This window comes from Rhinopithecus roxellana, chromosome 11 (assembly GCF_007565055.1).
Source record: "Rhinopithecus roxellana isolate Shanxi Qingling chromosome 11, ASM756505v1, whole genome shotgun sequence".
Lineage (NCBI taxonomy): Eukaryota > Metazoa > Chordata > Mammalia > Primates > Cercopithecidae > Rhinopithecus > Rhinopithecus roxellana.
Window position 1 is genome coordinate 63,615,516 of NC_044559.1, and position 26,260 is coordinate 63,641,775.

The 26,260-nt window shown below is 38.4% G+C and overlaps 1 protein-coding gene across 2 annotated transcripts; it reads left to right on the forward strand.

Moving 5' to 3' along the window:
* The first annotated feature begins 328 nt into the window (after positions 1-328).
* Positions 329-26,260, forward strand: FAS (Fas cell surface death receptor). 2 transcript variants are annotated; one of them, XM_010379606.2, is made up of 9 exons: positions 329-977; positions 13,701-13,866; positions 18,203-18,340; positions 19,393-19,501; positions 21,043-21,104; positions 21,258-21,320; positions 22,507-22,580; positions 23,823-23,844; positions 24,595-26,260. In XM_010379606.2, exons 1-9 carry the CDS (start codon positions 948-950, stop codon positions 24,924-24,926), a joined length of 996 nt encoding a protein of 331 aa, XP_010377908.1. In that variant the 5' UTR covers positions 329-947; the 3' UTR covers positions 24,927-26,260. The 2 variants fall into 2 exon arrangements, with proteins under 2 accessions (XP_010377908.1, XP_010377907.1); XM_010379605.2 differs by lacking the exon at positions 329-977 and adding an exon at positions 1,019-1,695.

Here is a 26,260-nt window from a genome sequence, read left to right on the forward strand (position 1 = left end):
ACCTAAGAGCTATCTACTGTTCCAAAACAATAGTAACTTTGAACAGTGTTCACCAGAGCACAAAAGAATTACAAGATTTTTTTTTTTTTTTTTTTTTTTTTAAGAAAACTGGCCAGGAAATAATGAGTAACGAAGGACAGGAAGTAATTCTGAATGTTTAATATAGCTGGGGCTGTGCAGTCTGCCTTAAGTTGTTAGCTTTGTTTTCCTCTTGAGAAATAAAAAGGGGCCCTCCCTTTTCAGAGCCCTATGGCGCAATATCTATACTTTTTCATATGGCGACCTGTCCATTGCAGGAACGTAAGCCACAACATGCACAGCTCAGTCAAATGCCCCGCAAGTCTTCCTCTGATTGACTCCAGCAATTAGCCAAGGCTGTGCACCCAGGCAGGACCTGTGCACTCTGAGCTGCCTTCTCCTTCAAGACCCCCTCAACTTCGCAGGTTGAACTGCAGCCGAAGTCTTTAGAAAGGGCAGCAGGCAGGCTCTCGTGGTCCTCACCTGAAGTGAGCTTGCCAGCCACTGCAGGAACGCCCCGGGACGGGGAATGCCCATTTGTGCAACAAACCCTGACTCCTTCCTCACCCTGACTTCTCCCCCTCCCTATCCGCGCGCAGGCCAAGTTGCTGAATCAATGGAGCCCTCCCCAACCCGGGCGTTCCCCAGAGAGGCTTCCTTCCCATCCTCCTGACCACGGGGGCTTTTCGTGAGCTCGTCTCTGATCTCGCGCAAGAGTGACACACAGGTGTTCAAAGACGCTTCTGGGGAGTGAGGGAAGCGGTTTACGAGTGACTTGGCTGGAGCGCCGGAGGCGGGCACTGGCACGGAACACACCCTGAGGCCAGCCCTGGCTGCCCAGGCGGAGCTGCCGCTTCTCCCGCGGTTGGTGGACCCGCTCAGTGCGGAGTTGGGGAGGCTCTTTCACTTCGGAGGATTGCTCAACAACCATGCTGGGCATCTGGACCCTCCTACCTCTGGTGAGCCCTCTCCTCCCCGGGTGGAGGCTTACTCGTTCTTAGTCCCGAGGATAGGCAAAGTGGGGCGGGCGCGGGACGCGTGCGGGATTGCGGCTGCAGCGGCGCACGCGGGCACCTGGGAGCGGCGGGCTGCTGCCGGAGGTGTTGGAGACTGGCTCCCGGGGGCTGTTAGGATCTTCCCTCCGGCCCGGGTGCTCAGAACGCTGGAGGACTCGCTTTTCTAGGGACTTGATGCGAAGTGCTGACCCCGCGGAGCAGGCGGGGCAGCTCCGGTACTCCTCGGGGACCACTGTGCTCCACGTAGAGGTGGGCGTGGGGGGCGGACAGGAATTGAAGCGGAAGTTTGGGAAGCTTTAGGGTCGCTGAAGGAGGACCCCGGTTGGAGAGAGGAGCGGAACTCCTGGACAAGCCCTGACAAGCCAAGCCAAGGATCCGCCGCGGCGCTGGTGGGTGAGCGCGCGCCGCCCCGCGGGGGCGGGGAGAGAGCCTGCAGCCTTCAGAACAGATATTGCTCATTTTCTGGCAGTTCTCAGACGTAGGAAATAAGTCAGCCCCGAAGCAGTGGTTAAACCGGAGGGCTCGGAAGAACGGCACTGTTTCTTTCTCGAAAAAGTTATATAGGGGCTGAATGAGTTTCTGGAGGCTTGTTTACCTTTTTTTATTGTCACACAGAAAAAGAAACTGTCGTCTCCCTTCCGGGAATTCTCTCCTTAACACTGTAAGTCGCTGCCTTAGTGGTTTCATTTTGTTTTGTTTTTCTGCCCTTCTCTTTCTTCTTTTGCCCTTTCTTAGCTTGCACTCCCATGGTAGTTTCTGCCTGGTCTCCTGCTGGGGTGGTACCCGTTCCCACCACACAGAAGCCGGCGCCTATTATTGGCCAAGAAACTTAAGCAACCTGTTTTGAAAAGTCCCTCGCTCAGAAATGCCAGCTTGCGGATGGCTAATCGAAGAGACGTGGATCCAGGAGGCTCATTGGAGTACCGGAGCCTCTGAGAGTCCATGGATTTTTTTTTTTTTTTTTTTTTTTTTGGCCCCAACAAAGTGCCAAGCATAGCGAGAGAAATGTTTACAAATGTGCTCTCCGTGGATTCCCAGGAGAGCCATGTAGTGGGGAAGATGACCACATCCCCATTTTACAGATGGCAAAATGAGGTTCAGAGAGCTTCAGTAATTCAACCAAGATCACACAGCTAGTAAATGGCACATAGGGGATTGAACTCAGCTCTAACTCCAAAACTCAGGCTGTTCCCTGATTGCATCTGATATCCAGATTACACCAAAAGGCTGAGATGTCTGGGTCCATTTTATGATTAGAAAAAAAAAAAAAAAATCCTCCTGTTCCTTTCAGAAATAATGTGCACTATTTGGGCTTCTTTAGAAACTTCCTTGGAGAAAATTTATGATTCAAGATTGAGAAACCATTTATACAATCTCAGACCACACTCTTCTCTCCCTTGTTATTAACCATTGCACTAATGCAATGTTGGCTGCTTTGAAAATCTCTTAGTTCATGGACAGCAGTATTAGCAAAGTGTAAGAAAATTGCCAAAGCTTGGAGCTATGCTTGTTGAACTTTTGTACCAGTAGCACCTTTACCAGAGGCTGCGTGTGTTTAAAGCCCAAAGAAAACTTTGCTTTTCTGAAAGAATACACACACACACACGCATATATGCACATACATTTTGTATATATACATCTTATAATACCTATAAGTTTGGTATAATTTATAATATTTGTATATGATATATGGCCTAGGAAATTAAGGCTTATTAAATACAATTTATAAATGCAGATGAGTCAAATACAAAAATCAGACATAACCCTATCACCTAAGTAATCATTTTTTACATTTTGCGGTATATCTTCCATTTATCCCCTTTAATAGAACTCTTTTAAATTTGGTTACACAGAAATTGGTTTTGCGTTCATGACATGCCTGACATCAGGCCTGTATCCTTAAAGAAGTTTCAACACTCTTGTGTCACCTCATGCGTCTCCAGAAAATGTTTGCTTTTATGCCTTCACGGTTACTGCTTTCTTAGTAATAGCAATAAATAAAATGGATGCAAAATGCGAATTACTTGGAATACAGAAGCAAATTTTTAATTCTATTAATGGGCTGGACGTAGATGGGTGGGGAGCTGTTTTCTGCTTTTCCCCTCTTCCCCTAGTCCTCTGACTCTGATGATAACCATAGTCAACAATTATCCCCATCCTTAACCCCTTTTGCTTCTCTTTCTCTTTCCTTCTCTCAGCCTTCCTGGTGTTAGTTTTCTCTTTCCTATTTCTCAGTGTTTTCACTTCGACACTTAACAATAACAAAGTTAGAAATTCCAAAATGTTGGCAAATTTCTAAAGGAGACAGAAAAAAAACTTACTTTACAGATTTGTTTGAGAAATAGCTGTGGTTGCTTTTTTTTTTTTTTTTTTTTAATTGTGCATGACCCTGTTATTGGCCAAGAAACTTGAGCAGCCTGTTTTAGAAAGTCTCTCGCTCAGAAATGCCAGCTTGCAGATGCCTAATTGAAGGGATGTGAATCCATGAGGCTCATTTGAATTCCAAAGCCTCTGAGAGTCCATGGATTTTTATTTTATTGGGCCCCAACAGGTTTTGTCTTGCATTATTTAGGACATTGGCCAGGCAATCACTGGACAGCCAGTTTTATCTCCTTTACATTTTTTAGAATGGTTATCTTATGGTCAAAGGAAGGAAGAGGGCCTTTGGAAAATAAAGCTGTGTATTTACAAGTAACCATACAGAATAGTTTTGTGAGGAAAATAAAGAAAGTTATTTAATTTGTAATTTAATCATTTTTCTTAAACCAACCCAACGAACATAAAAGGGACTATTTAATCATTTTTGTAGTTTAATTTGTAATTTAATAATTTTTCTTAAGCCAACTTGATGAACATAAATTGGGCTATTTATTTTTGTTTTTAATGGGCTGTACTTACATCGCAAAGGACTTGAGAAGTCTTATAAATACGATAAAATAATAAATGTGAATTAAGACATTAGCAACCAGGATGGAAAAACCCAAATTTGTAAATGATGGCAAGGCTTGCAAGCAAAAATTAAATTGATAAATGGCATCACCCCCACTACCAGCTACAGTTAGACTAATGAAAAATCCTCTAATGTTCGTGCCTGAAATACAGTTACCACCCTTAGCAGCAAATTAGACTTTAATTTGGAAAAAAAAAATTTTCTTGCCACTGAGTTTAGAGAGGGGAAAAGATGACATAATTAGAGGCAAAGAAGATCTGGAATTTAGACGTTGTCTCTGAGTAAGGTCTTTGAGACACTGGACAAGTAATTTCCTTCTGAATACTCTCATGTTAACACATAGAAGAAGTGTCAGTGTTTCAAAGGAACCTCTTTGAAGGCTACTAGAAGGCTTTAGGGGTGCCAAATTACCAGAGTAAACTGCCAGTTTGATAGAATAACTTTTTGTTAAGAGATGGTCTGAAACCTAAGTAAGGAAATCCCCCCACTTGAAAGCCCCTAGGAAGTTAATTGCTTTTGGCGAATTATCTTAGGCTCCAAAAGTCCCTTGGTGAGCACATGGTTTGTAATAGGGACTAAAGACTACTGACTTATGGTGAAAAATGAAATAACACCACTTAAAACTTGAAATTGACAAAAAGCAACTTGAAACCAAATATAGGAGAGTGAACCCATCGGTTTCTTCTTTTTAAATAGGTAAATATAGAAAAAATGACCAGACAATGTGAAACAAAAAGCAAATATTTAAAAACTACATTTATACTTTATCTCACCCAACTAATATAAAGAATTTTGATTTTACTTATAAATTCCTAGCCTTGTCTACACATATACATAATTGCATGTTTAATTTGAGCTATATATAGTCTGCTTTTTGTTCCTTTGAATGTTACACAAACCTTTTTCTATTTCTGCATAATTTTTATCTTGTACTTTTTCTTGGATACATTATGGAGACAGCATTTATTAAATGAGCTGGGATTATTATAATTTTTTTTTTTTTTTTTTTTTTTTTTGAGACGGAGTCTCGCTCTGTCGCCCAGGCTGAAGTGCAGTGGCTGGATCTCAGCTCACTGCAAGCTCCGCCTCCCGGGTTTACGCCATTCTCCTGCCTCAGCCTCCCAAGTAGCTGGGACTACAGGCACCCACCACCTCGCCCGGCTAGTTTTTTGTATTTTTTAGTAGAGACGGGGTTTCACCGTGTTAGCCAGGATGGTCTTGATCTCCTGACCTGGTGATCCGCCCGTCTTGGCCTCCCAAAGTGTACTATAATTTTTATTATTTACTTTTTAATTTATTTATTACTTATTTTTATAATTTACTATTAGAAAAAAGCATTTCTTAAGTGTACTGGTATATATATGTGTGTGTGTGTGTGTGTGTGTGTGTGTGTGTGTATGACTTTTTCTTGTTACCCAAAAGTTACTCATAGAACTTACATATGAAAATTGTAGTACTTATGATGAAAAATCATAAAATAAGACAATTTAAAACTTGATAAAAAGCAACATAATATTATATGTTGTACCTTGTACTTCCTTATAAGGTACAACACTACAAGAACCTTAGTGTATAATTTTATTTTTGCTATATATGTATATATATATTCATAAAAGTGGAAAAATAACATTTAACTAATAAATCCTCTTTATTTTCTGGAAAATCCTTGCTTTAAAAAAAGTCTTTAGCTTTTTATATAGTTAGACTTCTAACACCAATTAAATATCTTCAATTCAGTCTCAAGCAGGAACAAATCTTCAGTCCACTTGCCTACCTTTATTGTCTTTGAAGTGACAGTGTGAGTAGTAAAGCCCAAATCAGAGAGAAGTTGACTTTTGTAAGATTGGTAACTTCACCTTCCCCGGAAGGAAATGAGGTGGTTCTTCCCTTTGATCACAACTGCTTTCTTGATTTGAAATAAACTGTTGTACAGCCCAGTCACCCCATCTTTAGGCATTTAGAAATAGCAATCATAGTTATATAGGACAACTTGCCTGAGTCCCACTAAGTAGAAATGATAGTGAATTTAGTATAAGATTATACCTTTAGGTTGGGCGGATGACCCACACCTGTCACTCAGCACTTTGGAAGGCCAAGGTGGGTGGATCATGGATCAATTGAGATTAGGAGTTTGAGACCAGGTTGGCCAACATGGTGAAAACTCGACTCTATTGAAAATACACAAGTTAGCTGGGTGTGGTGGCATACCTGTCACCTCAGCTACTCGGGAGGTTGGGGCAGGAGAATTGCTGGAACCTGTGAGGCGGAAGTTGCAGTGAGCCAAGATCATGCCACTGTACTCCAGGCTGGGCGACAGAGTAAGACTCCATCTAAAAAGAAAACAAACAAACAAAAAATTATACCTTTAGAGCAAGGCCAGCGTTTTAAATTAGCAAATCTGACTACAAATTCAATCAGCAGATATACTCAGCCCAGCAAAGTGAGCAAGCTTACTGTAGGTTGTGTTAAGGCATGGACTGGGATAAACAGGCAAAATTAGAGTAAATTTGACAATTTGACATTGGATTCATTAAAGACAGCCTGTCCTTCGATGAAGTCAGGCAGCATTGTGTTTCTATTCACCTCTGTGTTTTGTGAGGCTATAAAAATATAAGATGTGAGAAATGTGAATAGATTTTATTTGTGAGGGCAGAGATCTTGAAGAAGAGAGTGAGAGGAAGTCAGAGTATGTGGGTGAAAGCTCTTGTTTTCTGCTGAGGATTTAGCTTTGGTTTTTAGCCATTCGCACAAAGAGATCATTGGTCCTAATTAACTGATTGTTGTTGTTGTTTTTCACATGAATGTCTGTAAGGATTTAGGCTTGATTTTAAAAATTGGGCCTATACTCACAGAAAGACAAATACTACATGATCTCACTTATATGTGGAATCTAAAAGATTCGAATCCATAAAAGTAGAGAGTAGAATAGTGGTTACCAGAGGCTGGTAGGGGGCAAAGTTGGGGGGAGTTAGGGAGATATTGGTCAAAGGATACAAAAAGATACAAAATTTCAGTTAGAAGGAATAAGTTCAAGAGATCTAGTGTACAACTTGATGTCTATAGCTAATAACAATGTATTGTATACTTGAAAATTACTAAGAGTAGATTTTAAGTGTTCTCCTCACACATAAGAAAAGAAAATGAATAAGTATGTGAAGGAATGCCCAATGTTAATTAGCTCAATTTAGCTAATTATCTTCCAAAATATGTACACAATTCAAGACATCATGTTATATGCTATAAATATATACAATTTTTTATTTGTCAAATAAAAAACAATACAAAAAAACCCGGGCCTATACTGCCCACAGGCAGTCTTGTTAGCCTGCAGATAAAGTGTGTATGTATATATGCACACATGCATTTGTTTATTTTTAGTGTTAGTCATCACCATCTAAGTGTTGGGGGATTTTGCTTTCGTTTGAAAAGTGGACGATCTGGGCTCCCATACCACATGGCCCCTATTCCCCTGGGGCTCAGCAATGGTTGCTCCTTGGGACCAGGCAGAGCTGGTCCCAAGCCCCTCCCTCTCTCTGTAGTCTCTTATCCCAGGTTGCTTTATTCTTGTATGACCCAGGTGGCCCCTCTGGGCTTGTAAGGACTCTGGGGCTGTATTTTAGGGCTCTATAGCCCTCACATTACCCATTTCCTCTCCCAAAGGTCATTTCTTTTCTCTTCAGGCTTATTTTTGGAAGGGTCATTATTTCTTCATGAGAAGTCAAATTCTGATTTGCAAGTGCTGAACACAGATGCCTTTAGTCTGTAAAACTCTTATATTCTCACATGTAAATGTAGTAACCTGCTAACCTCAGCTTTTGCTTCCTCTAACCTAGTTGCCCTGCAACTGTGATGAGCATCAAAGTCACCAAGGGCACTTCCCCATTCTCAGAGATCCTGATTCCTTAGGTCTGTGTGGGGGCCTTAATAAATAATGCATCACTACAGAATTCTGATGTCTGTCGGGGTCTTGAGAACTATTTTTCTAACTCTAGCACTAAACTCAAAATGTAATTTCAGATGGAATTTCCTAGGCTTATTCGTTTTGTTTTATTTATGGCTTGGCCAGTCATGGATCTAATCAGTAACTTGAAACTGTTGCTTCAACTACCTCTGTCCTGGACTTTCCAGAGATTCGCTTTAAGAAAGAAAGAGGACATCCCTGGGATAAGATGACCATGTATATTTTTATGTACACATGTTAAAAACATATAAACAAATGGGATATTTGCTTATCTCTTTCATGTAGAAAAATTTATTTTACTTCTATTTCAGGTTTTCAGTAATGTAGTAGGACAAGATGGCATCACTATATCCCTGTTTTTTACACAGATATATTAGAGATGCATTATCTTATTGGAAATGTTAAACTATTCAATAATAAACTATTCGTCTTTTAGAATTTCTTTTTCCTCAAGTGTTGATAAGTACCTGAAAGTCTACAAGCAGACAAGAAGAATTAGTCAGTGGAACTTCATTTCTTGCTCCGTTTTTGTCCTCAGCAGTAGAGGGTGGTGAGATTTCAACCCAGCCTAGCAGGACCAATAAGTCTGGAAAGAAGTAGCTCCAGTTCATATTGGCACCTGCTAATTCTAGTTCCGAAGACCATGGGAAATCTCTTGCCTATTTAGCTCAGTGATCATCCAAGATGGGAAATTCTTGGGCTCAGCTGTGAGGGATCCCAAGTTTATATGTACCACTAATGTCTCACAAATCCAGAATCCAAGAGAATCAAGAGACTGTAGTTCATTCTTTATATTAAATTCTTAGGACTGCCGACTGGGTCGGCAGTTTTGGGGACTAGAAGCCTGATATCAAGGTGCCAGCTGGACTGGTTCCTTCTGAGGACCACGAGGGCAGGATCTGTTCCAGCCTTGTAAATGGCCTTCTTTTCCATGTGTCTTCACATTATCTTCCTCTGTTTGTATGTGTGTCCAAATTTCCTCGTCTTCTTCTTCTTCAAATTTAGAAGTGTATACTGTTTAATCTGCAAGGTTTATATAGCTTTAGCTAAAAATAAAAAAAAAAAGCAAAACAAAAACAGTGAAGCCAAGACACTCTTCCAAAGTCTGGACCCTTCCAGCCTTCCAAATACAAGAGCTCTGGAAGTTGTATATACCAAATTTCCTCTTCTTAAAAGGTCACCTTTTCCTCTTCTTAAAAGGTCACATTGGATTAAGGCTTACCCTATTAACACCATTTTAACTTAATCACCTCTGTAAAGACCCTATCTCCTGATACTGTCACATTCGGAGGCTCAGGAAGTTAGGGTATCGGTATCAATATATGAATTTGGGAGTGAGGGGAGGACACGATTTAGCCCATGACAGTTCTGAATCTCCTTTGCTAGATGCATGGCTGCGGGCCAGTCACTTCACCAGTTGGGACGCTGCCATCTCTAACAGAAAAGGGGTTTGGGCTAGGTCATCTATAAAGTCCTTTCTGCTCTAAATTGTAAATATAATGAGATACCAACTTTTAGTTTAATTGTTTAAAATTTTAGAAGTTAACTGGATGACAACTGGGTGGTGTCAACACCCCCCTTTAAAAAAAAAAATTCGGCCGGGCATGGTGCCTCACACCTGTAATCCCAGCACTTTGGGAGGCCGAGGCAGGCAGATCATGAGGTCAAGAGATCGAGACCATCTGGCCAACATGGTGAAACCCCATCTCTACTAAAAATACAAAAATTAACTGGGTGTGGTGGCGAGCATCTGTAGTCCCAGCTGCTCGGGAGTCTGAGGCAGGAGAATGACTTGAACCCAGGAGGCGGAGGTTGCAGTGAGCTAAGATCACGCCACTGCACTCCAGCCTGGCAACAGAGTGAGACTCCATCTCAAAAAAAAAAAATTCTCACTTTCTGTTTCTACTGTTCTCTCAAGTACCCCTCTGCCTTCTGTTACTTCTTTGCTGCATTCTGAGAGGATTGGGGTGGGGAGCACTCTTTCCTGTAGAACCCCATAACCCATCTATTTTCATCAATCTATTTGAAATTCAAAGCCAGGGGTTAAAATGTCCATTTTCAATTTGAGATGTCTAACTTTCAGATAAATCTATTAACATGCATTTCTAAGTGACTTTTAAGCTAAGCATTTTATTTTATTAAGCTTGTATAGAAGGGTAACCATTATACTTATATAATAAAGTGCACTTTCAAAAATACTCAGTTCAAATATAAAATAATATTCATAATATTTTATGACAGACCTCCTAGAACTTATATGTGTCTTTCTCCCCAGAGTAGTCTCTATGGGTGCCTAAACAATACTGCATTATTAGATTTTTTTCAGTTTATAAGCCACACAAGAAAGTTAGCCCATGTCATCTCTAGAAGTATAAAAAGAGACAGTGTTCTGAGAAACATATCTGTTTATTCCTAGTTCAGTAACAGCACAATGAGATGCTAAATTATGAGGCACTTTTTGTTTATCTTATTGTCTCATTGGCAACCAGCAGCTCCTGTTGCATTTTTGACATGGGGATCTATCAGGGTGTGGTTAATAAAATACATTTCCATGGCAAGTATTCTTTAAGAAAAAATAAACCAAGATTTCATCAGAGGCAGAAATTACTGCAAACTGTAGTTACCAGTTTCTGGTGATTTGTATAACTGAGCTTTCGATTTCAAAAATTAAAAAGTTCTCTTTAGTGTAACATATTTTTGGGTCCAATAATTTTACTTCAAAAATAAAAGAGAATTTTCTTTACCATCAAACAACGTTGCTATAATGAGTGGTGATATATTTAGCCCTAGTGGACCAAAGAGAAATAAAATGGCTTTGATTATGCTGGTTTAAGAAAATATATCCGATTAAACAAAGGTTAATATTTATGATGTTTGATTTAGTAAAATTATAAGACTACCAAAGAAAGCTAGAAGAGCAAAAGAACCCAAAATTTATACAAAGAATTAAATGTTAATAATTCAAAGGTTTAGAAATTTTTTCCACCTTTCGAATACTAAGTTGCTGTTATAGATTTACTACCATTATTACCCAGATATTCCATTTTACTAAAAAATAATAACACAGGTGATTATGATAAATCAGTATAGATCTTTAGGCTCAACACAACCCTGCTACCTTTTAAATTTTTTTATTATACAACAAACACATATGCGTTATCAAGAAAAGATGAGTTAAGCAAAATGAAAAAAATAGTCTTAGCAACTAGAAATAAGCACCATTAAAATTTCTGTGTGTTAAAAGATAATATACTGCTGAAACTTTTTTTTCTTGAAATGTCCTTCTTTTCTTTCGCTTTTCAATTTCTTAATCCCTAAGCTTCTAGTGTTGAATTTTCTGGACCACCGTTATACCCCCTCATCAAGAGGGCATTTTTTTCTGCAGTAGCTGAGCACAATGGTCATATTGAAGAAATTCTCCTGTGGGGCTTTGCCTAGAGGTAAAATCCTCTTGGCCGGGTGTGATGGCTCATGCCTGTAATCCCAGCACTTTGGGAAGCCGAGGCGGGAGGATCTTCTGAGGTTAGCAGTTTGAGAGCAGCCTAGCCAACATGGTGAAATGCCATCTATACTAAAAATACAAAAAGTTAGCCATCATAGTAGCGCATTCCTGTAATCCCACCTACTCCGGAGGCTGAGGCAGGAGAATCACTTGAATGCTGGAGGCAGAGGTTGCAGTGAGCCGAGATCTAGATTGTGCCACTGCACTCCAGCCTGGGTGACAGAACAAGACTCCATCTGAAAAAAAAAAAAAAAAAAAAAAACCCACAAAAACAAAACAAAACAAACAAACAAAAAACACCAAAGTAAAATTCTCTTCACGGTGATGACTGTAAAGCTTGCTTTTGCCTCTCTCTGTCACAACAAACTGTTTGCAGTCTGATGCTGTGCTCAAAATTGAGAATTCTCACTGACTGTTCCAGGCATCTGTCTACTCATTCTTGCCATGCTGAGGGCTGTCATTTCTCACCGCTGAATGCTTTTTTTTTTTTTTTTTTTTGCTGCTCTTTAAAAGTCTTTTCCTGTTTGCTTTGAACTTCAGTAAAAACAGGGGTTAAGACGGTAATATACTTTTATTTTGTTTTGGGGGGTTTTTTTCTTCTTCTTTTGGTTCCTTTTCAAATCCATTTGCCAAACTGACACTGGAATAAGCCTGAATGGGGGTCTATATCTCTTCCAATAGTTAGTTTAATTCAGTCACTGAGCTGTTGCTCTATTTGTAACTGCCATGCTAGATCCGGGGCTGACCAGTCCTGAGAAAGTGTGGAGATCCTTTTAGACTGGCGTGGTGCTGGGGCAGGGCGTCAGTCATTATCTTCTGTGTCTGCTAATTCTTGCATCATTTCTTCTACCCTGTAACCTGGTTGGCTATGAAAAGTAATTCTTCCTCACTGATGCTGCAGGCAATGGGTGAATATCCAATTGTTCTCTCAGTTTCTTGTCATGGGATACAAAGAACAAATTTCATGTGTCCTTGTTTCTGAGAGATTCAAAGGGAATGCACAGATTCTAGCATAGGATGACTTCCAGCTTCTAACTATTTGTCTATGCATTCCATTTCCTCACCCCTGCCAGAGGTTACAATCATGGTCACGGCTGTTCTGAGAAATTCATTGCCGAAAGTGGAGGGAGGGAAATGCAAACTCAGCTTCTTCCCAAGCTTCTGGGCGGGGCTGGCAAGTTTTGCCTTCCCTGCCAGCAAGAGCCCTGGCTTTAGGGGTCTTGCTACAGTTTTCCCAGACTGGAGGTCTTCAGGCTGACTTCTGATTCTTAGCAAATTCCTGCCAAACACCTCCCCTTTCCCCAGCATCCATTTGTTTTGAAGGTTCTTTGCAGGCTTCTTGCCAATAATTGTCTATAAACAAATGGAGTTGTTTGCATGCCTAGGTGGAGTAAAATATTTAGGAAACTATTCTACAAATATGAAACAGCCCAGATTTGGGCCAGAAGTCCTGGCTCTGAGTCTCTTGTTAGCCACTCTTAACTGAATTTTTGGACAAATCATTTCTCGCACTCTGTGTAGTCTGTCACCTGAGTACTCGGCGATTTAAACCAGGAGTTGTGCTCCCCCAATAATACTGTCTCCTAAATATTGCGTGAAATTGGTATATCAAGGAGGGCAGGGCACTATACCCATGGGGGCCTCGCTCTCTCTCTCTCTCTCTGTCTTTCTCGGATATTCATCTTTGGTGGCAGACCTGGGATTCAAACCACAGTTGTTTTGAACTTTCTCTTTCCTCCTGCACTATGCTCCCCCTCACTGAAACTTTAATAATAAAAATAGCACACTTATTGGGCATGTATTTGTTATGTGCCAAGTTCTGTACTAACAGCTTTAAGTGCATTATTCCACTTATTTTCACAACAAACCTATGCGGAAGAGGTTATTTCAGCTTATAGATAAAGAAACTGAGACTTGGAGAATGTAATTGATTTTACCCACAAACACAGGGCAATAAGTGGGAGGCCCTGTTCACGTTAGAACACCTGGTTTCTATCATCCATGGTGCTGTTTCTAGTGTGGTTTGAAGAACCTGAGGTCTGAACTGCTATACAGGTGACCTGCTGCTTTCTCGGAGAGAAATCTGAAAGACAACAGAGCCCTCACGTTGGCTTTGCCTGTGCACAGCCGATACTGCCAATTTTGGGCAGATTGCACTTGTTTACCATGTTACTTACTTCAGAAATCAATAAAACTTGTTTACCATGTTACTTCAGAAATCAATAAAATTCTCTTCATGCTTTTATTTTACAGGTTCTTACCTCTGTTGCTACATTATTGTCCAAATGTGTTAATGCCCAAGTGACTGATATCAGCTCCAATGGATTTGAATTGAGGAAGATCGTTACTACAATTGAGACTCAGAACTTGGAAGGCCTGCATCACGAGGGCCAATTCTGCCGTAACCCCTGTCCTCCAGGTATATTACACAAAATATCCAGAGATTACAGTGAAAGTCACAGTTAGGAGTAGCACATAGTAATCATGGCTATAATAATTTTACAGCTTTTGGTTCTCCTGTATTATATAGCGTAACTGTGAGAAAAACAACTATGAAATTATTTTCCAAAGATGAGTTTTATTTATATTTAGCACGCTTATTTGATGTGGTTATGGATAAATTTAATTTACAAGTGACATGCAACTCTGAAATGAGAAGATTGGTCTATTTGGCTCCATTTTTCTCCTAAGCGAAAATGACTCATTTGTGAATATGAAAGCTTATCATGCCAAAACTGATTAGCATCTATCATAACAATAGTGGAACTCTGAAAGCAAGAGACTTCTACTCTTAAGGGATATGTCTCAGCACTTCCCTTCAATCAGAAGGTCTCTAAGAAAGCTGTCCTGGCACTGAAGCCTGCAAAATATATTTGCATTTTGCAGCTGAATAACTAGATGAATAAGAAAAGCAACAGGCAGAAACCAACAGCTTTTTTTTTTTAAATCAATACTTTGAATGGCAAACTAATTTCAGATGAGAAATCCTTCAAACACTGGTAAATTAAAAGCTAAGCAAAATGCAATTGTGCAAACATTTCTTCAACTTTGAGTAGAGTCAAAAAAAGGAAAATAGCACATGGGTTCATGTGATAGATTAGTAGAACAAGAAAAGGACTGTAGTAGGTTTCATGGTTGGCCTCCCAGGCTTCCAGCACTCAAGCTGCAAAACATGATGGGTCCTGTTTGTGAAAAGATTCTACCAGTCTCCGTATGCTTCCTGTCCAGATTTTAATAACCCTTATGGAAAAATCTCCCCTGTAACCCAACCCATTTTACTTAAATCCATTTACACTTAAAGCTTCTCCGACACAAATAAAGAATGGCTTCCTGGCTTTATTATGACTTGCTAAGCACAATTAATTTGCCCTATGAATTGAAATCTTTGTTCATAATTTTAAAACCTAAAATGCAAATTAAAATGAACAAAATATGCTTTGCACATCAAACTATCAAGGATTTTTGTCTATTGCTTTTTTGGTTTTGCTTTGTTCTATTTTCATTTAAGAAGTGAAGTAAATTGTTATAAACTTTTAAGAAAGACATTTGGATATATGCGTCAAAAATTTAAAAATGTTTATACTCGCTAAGATAGCAATTAAATTTTAAGAAAATACCTTGAGAAAGTAATCAAAAATAAAGGAAAATATTGCATGCATGATATTTCTTTATCAATATGATGTGGGATTCCTTAGGTAAATTTTGGAATATTTAAAGACTGAAATAGTATGTATCAAACAAAGTCATATTTTCTGATACATTTCTAACATAATCCTCAATTATATAAATCTTCTTAAGTGATTTCCAACTGATCTGGCTGGATTAACTGATTCTCCCTGATTCCTCTAGAAAATATCCTGGATGGCATCCAACCATGTTAAATACTCTTCCCACTTCAATTCCCTCTTGTTGGATTTTAGGCTTATCAATATTTAAGTTGCTTCCAAATCTGTTTACGCTCATTGGTGTTGTGATATTCTTATGTAATTTGATTGAATATTGTATAAATTAATGAAATGCAAATACAGAGAAAAGACAGATTTTATTTCTATGAAAATTAGGTTCAGTGCTTTGGAGAATATTAGTAAAGATGAGCTGCTAAAATGTTGTTGATGAATTTTGTAAGGGAAAAATAAAAGTTAAGTGGTAGGAAAAATCACAAAAATCTCTAAAGCCATTCATACAGATTATTGGTATGTTTATGTTTTCATTTCATCAAAAAGGAAGGGAGGCAGGGGGGAGAATAAAACAAAGAAAGGAAGAGAAAAACAGACAAACAGGAAATTATAGGTGATGCATTATGGATGTGACTTAAGAAAGAAAGAACCTGGGATTCTAATAACTTCTATATCACAAAATTGTCAAATGATTATAAAGTTATATTTTATAAATTAAAATAAAATATTTACAGTATTTTTAAATTATTTCCTATGTAAATTTTTCCTATGTAAATTGACATTTTTGATTAAATGGTCAAAGAAGTCCTCCCTACATCATCATATTCAATAAGAAGGATTCTGTGGTATACTGCCTACATATTTCATATATACACATTATACATATATATACACACATACCTGTTATGTGTATGCTCATGTATATACATGTATGTATGTATTTATATGCGTAGGAATGCAACAAAATAACAGGCAGTATCTCAAGATTGTTGATATATAGTCTTTTGTTTGTTTGTTTTTTTGAGATGGAGTCTCACTCTGTAGTCCAGGCTGAAGTGCAGTGGCATGACCTCGGTTCACTACAACCTCTACCTTCTGGGTTCAAGCAATTCTACGGCCTCAGCCTCCCAAGTAGCTGGGACTACGGGAGCACACCACGACGCCAGGCTAATTTTTTGTATTTTTAATAGAGACGGGTTTTTGCCATGTTGGTCAGTCTGGTCTCAAACTCCTGACCTCAGGTGATCTGCCTGCCTTGGCCTCCCAACCTGCTGGGATTACAGGCATGAGCCACTGTGCCCGGCCTGATACATAAGTTCTTATTATACTTTCCTGCCTTTTCCAACATTTCTGTAATAAGCATATGTACCATTATACTAAAAAATGTATTTTAAAATCTGATTTTCAATTAAACAACTACTTATTTTCTTATTTTAATAAATTTTGTTTTCATACTTTGGCGGAACCAAAGAACCTGTGGTTTATTGTATCTCCATTATACCAAGGATGTTGTGCTAGGCACATTCTGCAAGATAATTTATTAAAGAGACCAATTCATTCAGAGACCAGTAAAATACCATTAGCAAAAAATAAAATTATACTTGGACTTGGGCTGTGTTTTCTTTAAATATTGCTACAATGTTATATAGCCCTATGCACTATTTTTGAATTTTGTTCTGGGAATCTCCAGTTTGTCTTTTTTCTATTGACAGACTATTGTCTTTACTTACTAAAATAGCATATATATTTACATGTCATAATTTGCTCATGTAGTAAATATTTTGTTTTATCAAAAAGAATAAAAAAGAATATATGAAGTTATTAAGGAATTCATGTTCCTAGGAAACACAGCAGAAATTAATTTTGCTGTATAGGTGAGCAGAGCAGATTAAACTGCTTATTTTTTTTAAAACTAGTTATACCATTAACAATTAGAGTCACTAGTAATGTTTTTCTGAGACACTTCTCTTGGAATTTTCTGTCACTTTCGTCTTCATTCTCTATTCCCTTACCTTCATCTAGCTTTCTTTTTCTAGCATTTTTTAGCACTTGATATCAATATATTTATTTGTATATTGTCTACCTGCATCCTGAGAAGGTGAAGTCTTTGGTGATGAAGGCTTTATCTTATTTCCTGCATAATATCAAACTTCTAAAAAGTTCCTAGCACTTAATAGACATTTAATAAATACCTATCAGATAAATGAATTTTTTAAGAGAACACATTGCATGGTGCTTACTAATAGCAATACAGTGACTCACTTTATTTTGAAAGTAAATTAATGCAAATAGTGTATATTATTTAAAATTATTTGTTTTAAGATAACAAGCCTGATAGATAATAAATTTTGGTATAAATATGTTAATGCTTCTCAAAACTCGTCAGTACGTACCCTGTCTTTTGACGAAAAAGTGATAGAAAGGGGAGAACAAAGAGAACTGTCGTGCTCACTAGGCAGACCGAGTGCAGTTCTGACAGCAATGCAAGGGAAATATTACTATCTCTGTCATACGCAGGATGAAATTTAGGCTTGGCGAAAACAACACTGTTAAAGATTTTATAGCTCTTCAAGATTTGACCAAGGCCTTTAAAACTTCAAATGTTCTTTTCCTTATTACACTATTTCTTATCAGGGTTTGTGGACTTTGGAAAGTTAAATGAAAAGTCAGAGCAATGTGAGTCAGTTTGATAACCTCAGTGGCCAGTAACAGCTATCCCCACTCTGAATATATACCCACCAACCTCTCCCCTTTCTCCAAGGAAGTTGGTTGTTGGCAAAGGCATTTCGTGCAGTGCACTTTGTCATTCTAACCTTCCTTTGTTTTGTATGCTCCTGTTGCTAATCATCCTATTTCTATGGGCTTCAGTCACTCTTTTAGCTTTTGTCTTGGGAGACTTCCTGGCTCTTGACATGACTTTTACAATAATCTTCTCCCCCATTGTATTTATATATCGTTAGCCTACCCCGCTCCCCGTGTGTTTTAGAAGAGTTTTATTGTCTATCATCCCTGCATACTTCCCACCCTGTTACCTGCCCGTGTCCTGTTCATACACTTGCTCCTTTTTCCCTTGGGCAGGCAAAAGGAAAGCTAGGGACTGCACAGTCAATGGGGATGAACCAGACTGCGTGCCCTGCCAAGAAGGGAAGGAGTACACAGACAAAGACCATTTTTCTTCCAAATGCAGAAGATGCAGATTGTGTGACGAAGGACATGGTAAGAGTCTTAAAAAGCAATTGAAAGAGATCAGTCTTGGAATTCCATGTAGAACCATTTATAAGACAATTTGAAATTGAGGCCTACTGTGGTGCTATGTTGACACATAGGAAAGGGAAGGACAGGTAGCTAGGGTACCACAGGACCAGGTACCGAGCTAATTACTGGTCTAGACCTTTATGAGTAAGTCTAGGCAATTCTTCCAGATATAGGAGAATGACTAAATATGAACCCTAGGACAGGGGTCATCAGCTCAAATCAAAACCTCAGAAATTATTTTGTTTCTGGCCTTGACTTATGCTTGTATAATAGTGCTTGTTCATGACCAGAAAAAGCTCAGAAGCCTGCAGATACAAGGACACAGAAATCCAACAGTTGGGTAGGAATGCTCCCCATTTCTTTGGAGATTTAGTTGTTCTGATAATTCCAGCTGGGGACCTGAATTTTCATGGATATCCCAATGTATTCTAAGGGCCCAGATTAAAATATAGTACAAGTATTTCTAGTTTTGTTTGACATGGAGAAACCCCTGGACATAAAGCTTTTCCCCTGCCTATTCAGCCCATAAAGCAGTGTTTCTCATCCCTGGCAGTGCATTAGAATTGCTTTGGGAGCTACTAAAAATGTTTCATGTTTAGGTCCCACCTCAAGGCAATTACATCAGAGTCTCTGAGTGAGGGCCTTGGTATTGGCTTGATTGAGTAAATCTAGGGTAAAGCCTAACATTCTACATTTTTAACAAGCTTCCAGGTGATGCTGATGCTGCCAGTCCCCAAGTCACCCATTGAGTGTTAAGTCTAGAGACTAGAGGAACAGGGGAGACATCTAAGCAATGGCGAGGTTTGTCTTGGTTTGTCTGCTAAATGATTGCTGGCCATTTCAACCTGGGGTTTCCTGTTCCGTGTTTAAACACCAGCTGTATTACTGGTGTCGTGCTGTGACTGTTGATATAAGCAGTGGATCTCAAGAATCCATCCAGCTCCTGCCCACCATTTTCATAGTCCACTTTTAATTAGCCGCTATAACTAATAGTTTCCAAACTGATTTTCTAGGCTTAGAAGTGGAAATAAACTGCACCCGGACCCAGAATACCAAGTGCAGATGTAAACCAAATTTTTTTTGTAACTCTGCTGTATGTGAACACTGTGACCCTTGCACCAAGTAAGTTGTAGTCTTTCTCTGATTAAACCACTAGATATAACATGAGAGTTATCATTTTCCTAGGGAAGTAACACTGACTGCGAGTTAAGAATTAGAGTTCTAGTCTTGCTTTGCCACCAAGCAACTAGATGACTGCTCGTTTAAACATTAGTGAACACTTCCTGTGTAGGTGACACTTTGCTGGCCACTTAAGCTAAAGATGTGAGCCAGACACATGCCTGGCATCAAGCTATCAGTCCAGAAGATTATGAAATATTTGGAACTACTATTATTGTAGTCAAGAAAAGCAATGGCTATTGTGTTTCAACAGCATGAGAATAGCATCAGAAGAGACTTATGTTCCAGGTGTTACAAATTATACAGGAAAACTTTTCAGCTCTGCCTGAGGAGATGGAGGTGAAGACCTGAATGTGTCTCATGGCTTGAGTCTTGAAGAAAGAAAAGAAAGAGCATTAACAGGTGCACATGGAAGGAATGCACATTATAGGCAGGGGAACAGCAGCTGCAAAGAGACAAAGGAAGTGCAGGAAAACAGAGTACATGGCTGGAGTGTAGGAAAGACTAAGAAGGGGTCAGGGCTGAATCATGAAGGGCCTTGTCTTTCAGGCTAAAGAAGTTGGTTTTGACCCAAAATTAGAGAACCTGGCTTGTAATTCATCTTGGGAAGCTAATAGGCTTAAGAATTAAGGACATGATGCTTTATGTTTTATTTGCTAGGAAAATTTTATGTACAGTTGTCCCAGGCTCTCCCCTGGCCCCAAGTGTCTGAGAATGCCCCTATGATGACAGGCTAGGTAGGCACTGGGGAAGCAACTGACTTAGTAAAATAATAACAATAATAGTAGTTCCAAATATTTCATAATCTTGATTTAATTTTCTTCTCATCATAACCTTTTGAAATAGATAATATTACTTCCATGTTATTGATGAGATAATAGGCTCATGACAGTCTGACTTCCCAAGCTCACCTAGTCAGGTAACAGGCAGAGGCTGTGAACTCAGACAACCTGACTGTGAATGTCTGTCTGTCTGAAAGAAATCATATATGAACCTCTTGAGTCTCCTGATCACCACCATATGCTAAAAGTAGCAGCCTCTAAGGGCCAGCTGAGTACCCTCTCTGAGCGGCATCATGGGCATGGCTATCACCTGACCATTTTCTCGGCTATGGGAATTTTTTGGAATTACTATTGGCAGTTAAGAGCTAGTTTAAGCTGTAGGATTTACGTGTTCAGTTTATTACCAGGTTTAAGTTTATTTTTGTGTCTACTTCATCTCTCTTGTGTGTCACTATTTTCCTATCTTCCTTTAACTCTTGAAATCTTAAAACAGAGTCATTCCTTATGATATTTTTCATCCAGCCATCCAAATTATATCAACTTGTGCCTGCTTTAGATACTAATCTAGAAATATTTGAGGGAATATGTTTGCCAGAGATGCAAAGACGAATAAAATGGCCCCTAATTTATAACATGCCATTGAAAATGATCAAGGAATCATTCTGCCAGGCTTTTGAATTTCCCCTGTATTTTGTTTTCTAGATGTAAACATGGAATCATCAAGGAATGCACACTCACCAGCAACACCAAGTGCAAAGAGGAAGGTAATTATGTTTTTGACGGTTATATTCTCCTTTCCCTCATCCCCATGAAAAGATGTGAAGAAAAACCAGTAACTCTTGATTATTTGAGAGTCCTTTGTTTAATCTTAAAGATTGCTTATTTTCATATAAAATGTCCAATGTTCCAACCTACAGATTCCAGATCTAATTTGCTGTGGTTGTGTCTTCTTCTTCTCCTAATTCCACCAATTGTTTATGGTAAGTTCTTGCTTTGTTCAAACTGCAGATTGAAATAACTTGGGAAGTAGTTCACAAAGATTTGCCTTATTCTTACCTATAAAAAGCTACCAGTTTGGTAGATTTATGTATTGTTAACTTCTTGCCTCCGAATGCAGCCTTGAGAGCTGATAGATAAGGACAAATGAAATTATCCCTCAGCTAGTTTCTGAGCAACGGTTTTGGGGCATTGAGTGGTATTCTAATCCTTCCTATGAACAAGGGTTCTCTGCAGCAGTGGAGTTGGCCAAAAATCAGAAGTAATTCTTCACTATTCATTGAGATCTCCCTATGCAAAAAGAGAACACAAGAAGCAAAGGCATTCCCAAGAAACACATTGCAGGGAACGGTTAAAAAACTTGTACTTCTCTGCCTCCTCTTCCTTGGCCTAATGGCTTGTTTTAAATTATTTCTCCTCCTTAACTTAAAATACTATGGGAACACATGTTATACAAAGGTGACTCGGTAGAGTCAGTAGAAAAGCCAAAATTAAGTATAATCATAATTAGTCTAGAAAAATCTCTTTAAGTCATTCATCAACTACAGGGTCACACCAACTTTTGGTAACTTAGTAATATCCAATTTTCCCTTCTCTGTCGGAACAATTCTCTGTTTCTTCAGTTCAGTTGAAGAAGAAAGTTTGCCTTGCCATTAGCAGTTGTTTAGCTGAAAATACATTTGGGATATTTAAACACTGTAATTGTGCTCAGAGACATACAGATTCTTCTATCTCACGTTGACGTTAATGCATACACCTATTGAGTATGTATACTTGAGTTATTTGTGTGCGTATTTCAATTTCTGGGCATCCATAGCAAATTGATGTTAACTTGCTTCTCCTGCAGCTTCTGTGTCCTGCCATAGTCTTGCCGTCCACATCTTTGCTGGACAGGGAGTGGTGCTTACCATATAAGTCAAAAACCATCTCCATGCTAGGCCAGTTTGTGGTAATTCGATGACTAATTAAGATATGTCCTTTCACTAGAACAGTTGACTTAGTGCTACGGAAGTTTCAAAATCAGCTGCCTCCTGTGGTGTTTGGCCACTTTTAAGTTTCTATGAATTTCTCCTTTTCCCTTCTTATACTTCTCTTAGTATGAAAGTAAGTTCTCACATGCATTCTACAAGGCTGAGACCTGAGTTTGATAAAATGTCTTTGTTCTTTCAGTGGTGAGAAAGAAAGCATGCAGAAAGCACAGAAAGGAAAACCAAGGTCCTCATGAATCTACAACCTTAAATCCTGTAGGTATTGAAATAGGTATCAGCTTTCCTTGAAAAAAAAAAAAATAGAGAAATTAGTGATTTGGCTTTTTGTTACTTCCTTTTACTTTTTTGTTTCTTGTTTGTTTGTTTCATTTTGTTTGAGATGGAGTCTTGCTCCATAGCCCAGGCTGGAGTGCAGTGGTGCAGTCATGGCTCACTGCAGCCTCTAACTCCTGGGCTCAAGTGAACCTCCTGCCTTAGCTGGGACCCTGGGACTACAGGCATGCACCACCATGCCAGGTTAATTTTGTTTTAATGTTTTATAGAGACAGGGTTCACTTTGTTGCCCAGGCTGGTCTCAAACTTTTGGCCTCAAGCAATCCTTCTGCCTCAGCCTCCCAAAGTGCTGGGATTATAGGTGTGAGCCATCACATCTGGCCTGTTACTTTCTTTATTTAAACATTGCTTGTGTTTGTGTATGCATAGGTTAAAGGGGCCTCACAGATGAATTATGATATGGTACCCAATTTAAAAGTAGGCTTCTACACAAAAACCGTAAGAATCAACAAAGGAGGGAATTGAGAGTGTGCTGAAAATGAGCTGAAAAAAGAACATGGCCAACCTCCATGTTCCGTGTTGTTGTTATCCCTGCAGAACCAGGCATGGGTTCAGTATCCAAGCCTGAGCAAAGAGATTGCTCTTAAAGTTTGTCATAAAGGCTTCACTTTCTCTGGTTGCTGGTTAACCTTATATCTCACCATATCTTTTCCCAACATGGTATCAGTACATTTCAGATAGCAAGAAATACACCAAGAAAAGAAACCTGTTGCGCTTAATGGAATTATTTTATTTGGGGCCAGGGCTCAGTGGGAGTTAGGATTCTTTAAATTAATATGGTAAAAAAAAATTTCAATTTGAGCCATTTTCTGGTATTAAAAATAAGAATAGTTACAGGGAAGAAAAGTTTAGAGTGGTTATATTTATTGTTTAATAAGTCTACATGAAAAATAACCTCAACCTATTTTATGAATTCTTTAGGTTTCTTGCCTTTAAAAACTGAGACAATATTGCTTAGTTTCTGGCAAGGCTGGAACCTTTCAGAATAAAAATTGAATGGTAAAAGTATGCTTCTTAATCACTTAATCTAGCTTCCTAATTTTATACTTCAAGCAACTGATGGTACTTCTTTTCGAATTAAGGAAAAATTAGAAGTTTATGTTTAGAATATGCTAAAGATATATTTTTATTTGTCTTTCTCTGCTTCCATTTTTTGCTTTCTAGGAAACAGCAATAAATTTATCTGGTAAGGCTTTTATTGTTTTATTTCATAGAGATGGCTTCCTTTAGAGTAATAGGCCAATTTCAGAGTAAAATAATGTTGCTACTTTCGGTGACATATTGTGGGATCTTGTTATTTCTCATACAATTCTACCTGCTCAGCATAAAGCATTTATCAAGCAATTTGTTTAAATTTATAATGAATACTCATAGATAAAAATAATCAAGTAACAATAGGACACAATAGTCTGAGGCTTAAGAAACTTCTCCTACATAATCAGCTAGATGTATTACAGAACTCCTGCCTAAACGGATCTAGAGGTTAAAGTGCACTGTAGACTCAGGTATTATCAGTGTACCCAACTCTGTAAGAACATACATGATTCCATTCAGTTGTTCTTTGATCTGTGATTTAGGGATAAGATGATCATAAACTCTTTGCTTATACTTTTAGATTTGTGGGTCATTGATCATTGGATCCATGAGAGATGTTATAGATGATCTTTTCCAATCCTCTTATTTTATAAATGAGAAAAGAAGACACAGAAATGTTATATATTGTGCCCAGGTTATTTAACAAATTACTGGGTACATGGCAGGATTTGGAGTTAGAACTCAAGATTGCCTTGTTTCTGTATTCCCCCAGTCAGCCCTTCACAGATCTTTAGGACTTAGCTATATTCTGAAGTACTATAAAAAAAGAAATAAACATGGTTTTCAGTAATGAGAATTTCATTTAGAAAAACAAATTTTTAGACTATTTTCTATTTTTCAGATGTTGACTTGAGTAAATATATCACCACTATCGCTGGAGGCATGACACTAAGTCAAGTTAGAGACTTTGTTCGAAAGAATGGTGTCAGTGAAGCCAAAATAGATGAGATCAAGAATGACAATGTCCAAGACACAGCAGAACAAAAAGTTCAACTGCTTCGTAATTGGTATCAACTTCATGGAAAGAAAGATGCATGTGACACATTGATTAAAGGTCTAAAAATAGCCGATCTTTGTACTCTTGCAGAGCAAATTCACACTGTCATCGTCAATGACATTACTAGTGACACAGAAAATTCGAACTTCGGAAATGAAGTCCAAAACTTGGTCTAGAGCAAAAAACAACAAATTCAGTTCTGAGTATATGCAGTTAGTGTTTGAAAAGATTCTTAATAGCTGGCTGTAAATACTGCTTGGTTTCTTACTGGGTACATTTTATCCTTTATTAGCTCTGAAGAGCCAACATATTTATAGATTTTTAATATCTCATGATTCTTCCTCCAAGGATGTTTAAAATCTAGTTGGGAAGACAAATGTCATCAAGAGTAAATGCAGTGGCATGCTAAGTACCCAAATAGGAGTGTATGCAGAGGACAAAAGATTAAGATTATCTTCTGGTATCTAACATATGATTCTGTAGTATGAATGTAATCGGTGTATATTAGTAAAAATGTCTATCCACAGGCTAACCCCATTCCATGAATCAACAGAAGAAGCTATGACCTTCTGTTGAAATGTCAGTTACTGAACAGGCCACTTTGCCTCTAAATTACCTCTGATCATTCTAGAGATTTTACCATATTTCTAAACTTTGTTTACAACTCTGAGAGGATCATATTTATGTAAAGTGTATGTATTCGAATGAAGAATTTAAATAAGGCTCTACCTCAAAGAATTTTGCACAGATTAATCGTATCATAGTATACAATATTTCAATTGTGAATTCACATAGAAAACATTAAATTATGGTGTTTTACTATTATATATGTGTATGCATTTTACCGGCTCAAAACCACCTACTTCTTTCTCAGGTGTCAAAAGCATTTTGAGCAGCAGAGTATTGCTAGAGCTTTGCCACTTCTCCATTTTCTCCTTGGTGCTCATCTTAATGGGCCAATGTACCCCCAAACATGGAAGTATCATCAAAAAATTACTTAATCCACCAAAAGGCAAGACTGCCCTTAGAAATTCTAGCCTGGTTTGGAGATACTAACTGCTCTCAGAGAAAGTAGCTTTGTGACATGTCATGAACCCATGTCTGCAATCAAAGATGATAAGGTAGATTCTTATTTTTCCCCCACTCCCCAAAATGTTCAATAATGTCCCATGTAAAACTTGCTACAAATGGCAGCTTATACATAGCAATGGTAAAATCGTTATCTGGATTTAGGAATTGCTCTTGTCATGCCCTGTAGGTTCTTAGATTTAAAAGCCTTCTCATTGCTGCTATCCTACAATTAAATACTTTTGAAAGTTTGTATTAAATGTGAATTTTAAGAAATAATATTTATATTTCTATAAATGTAAACTGTGAAGAGAGTTAAAAACTGAAGCAGATACCTAGAACCACCTAAAGAACTTCCATTTATAGAGGATTTTTTTTGCCCCTTGTGTTTGGAATTATAAAATATAGGTAAAAATGCCTAATTATAGTAATGTTTTTGGTA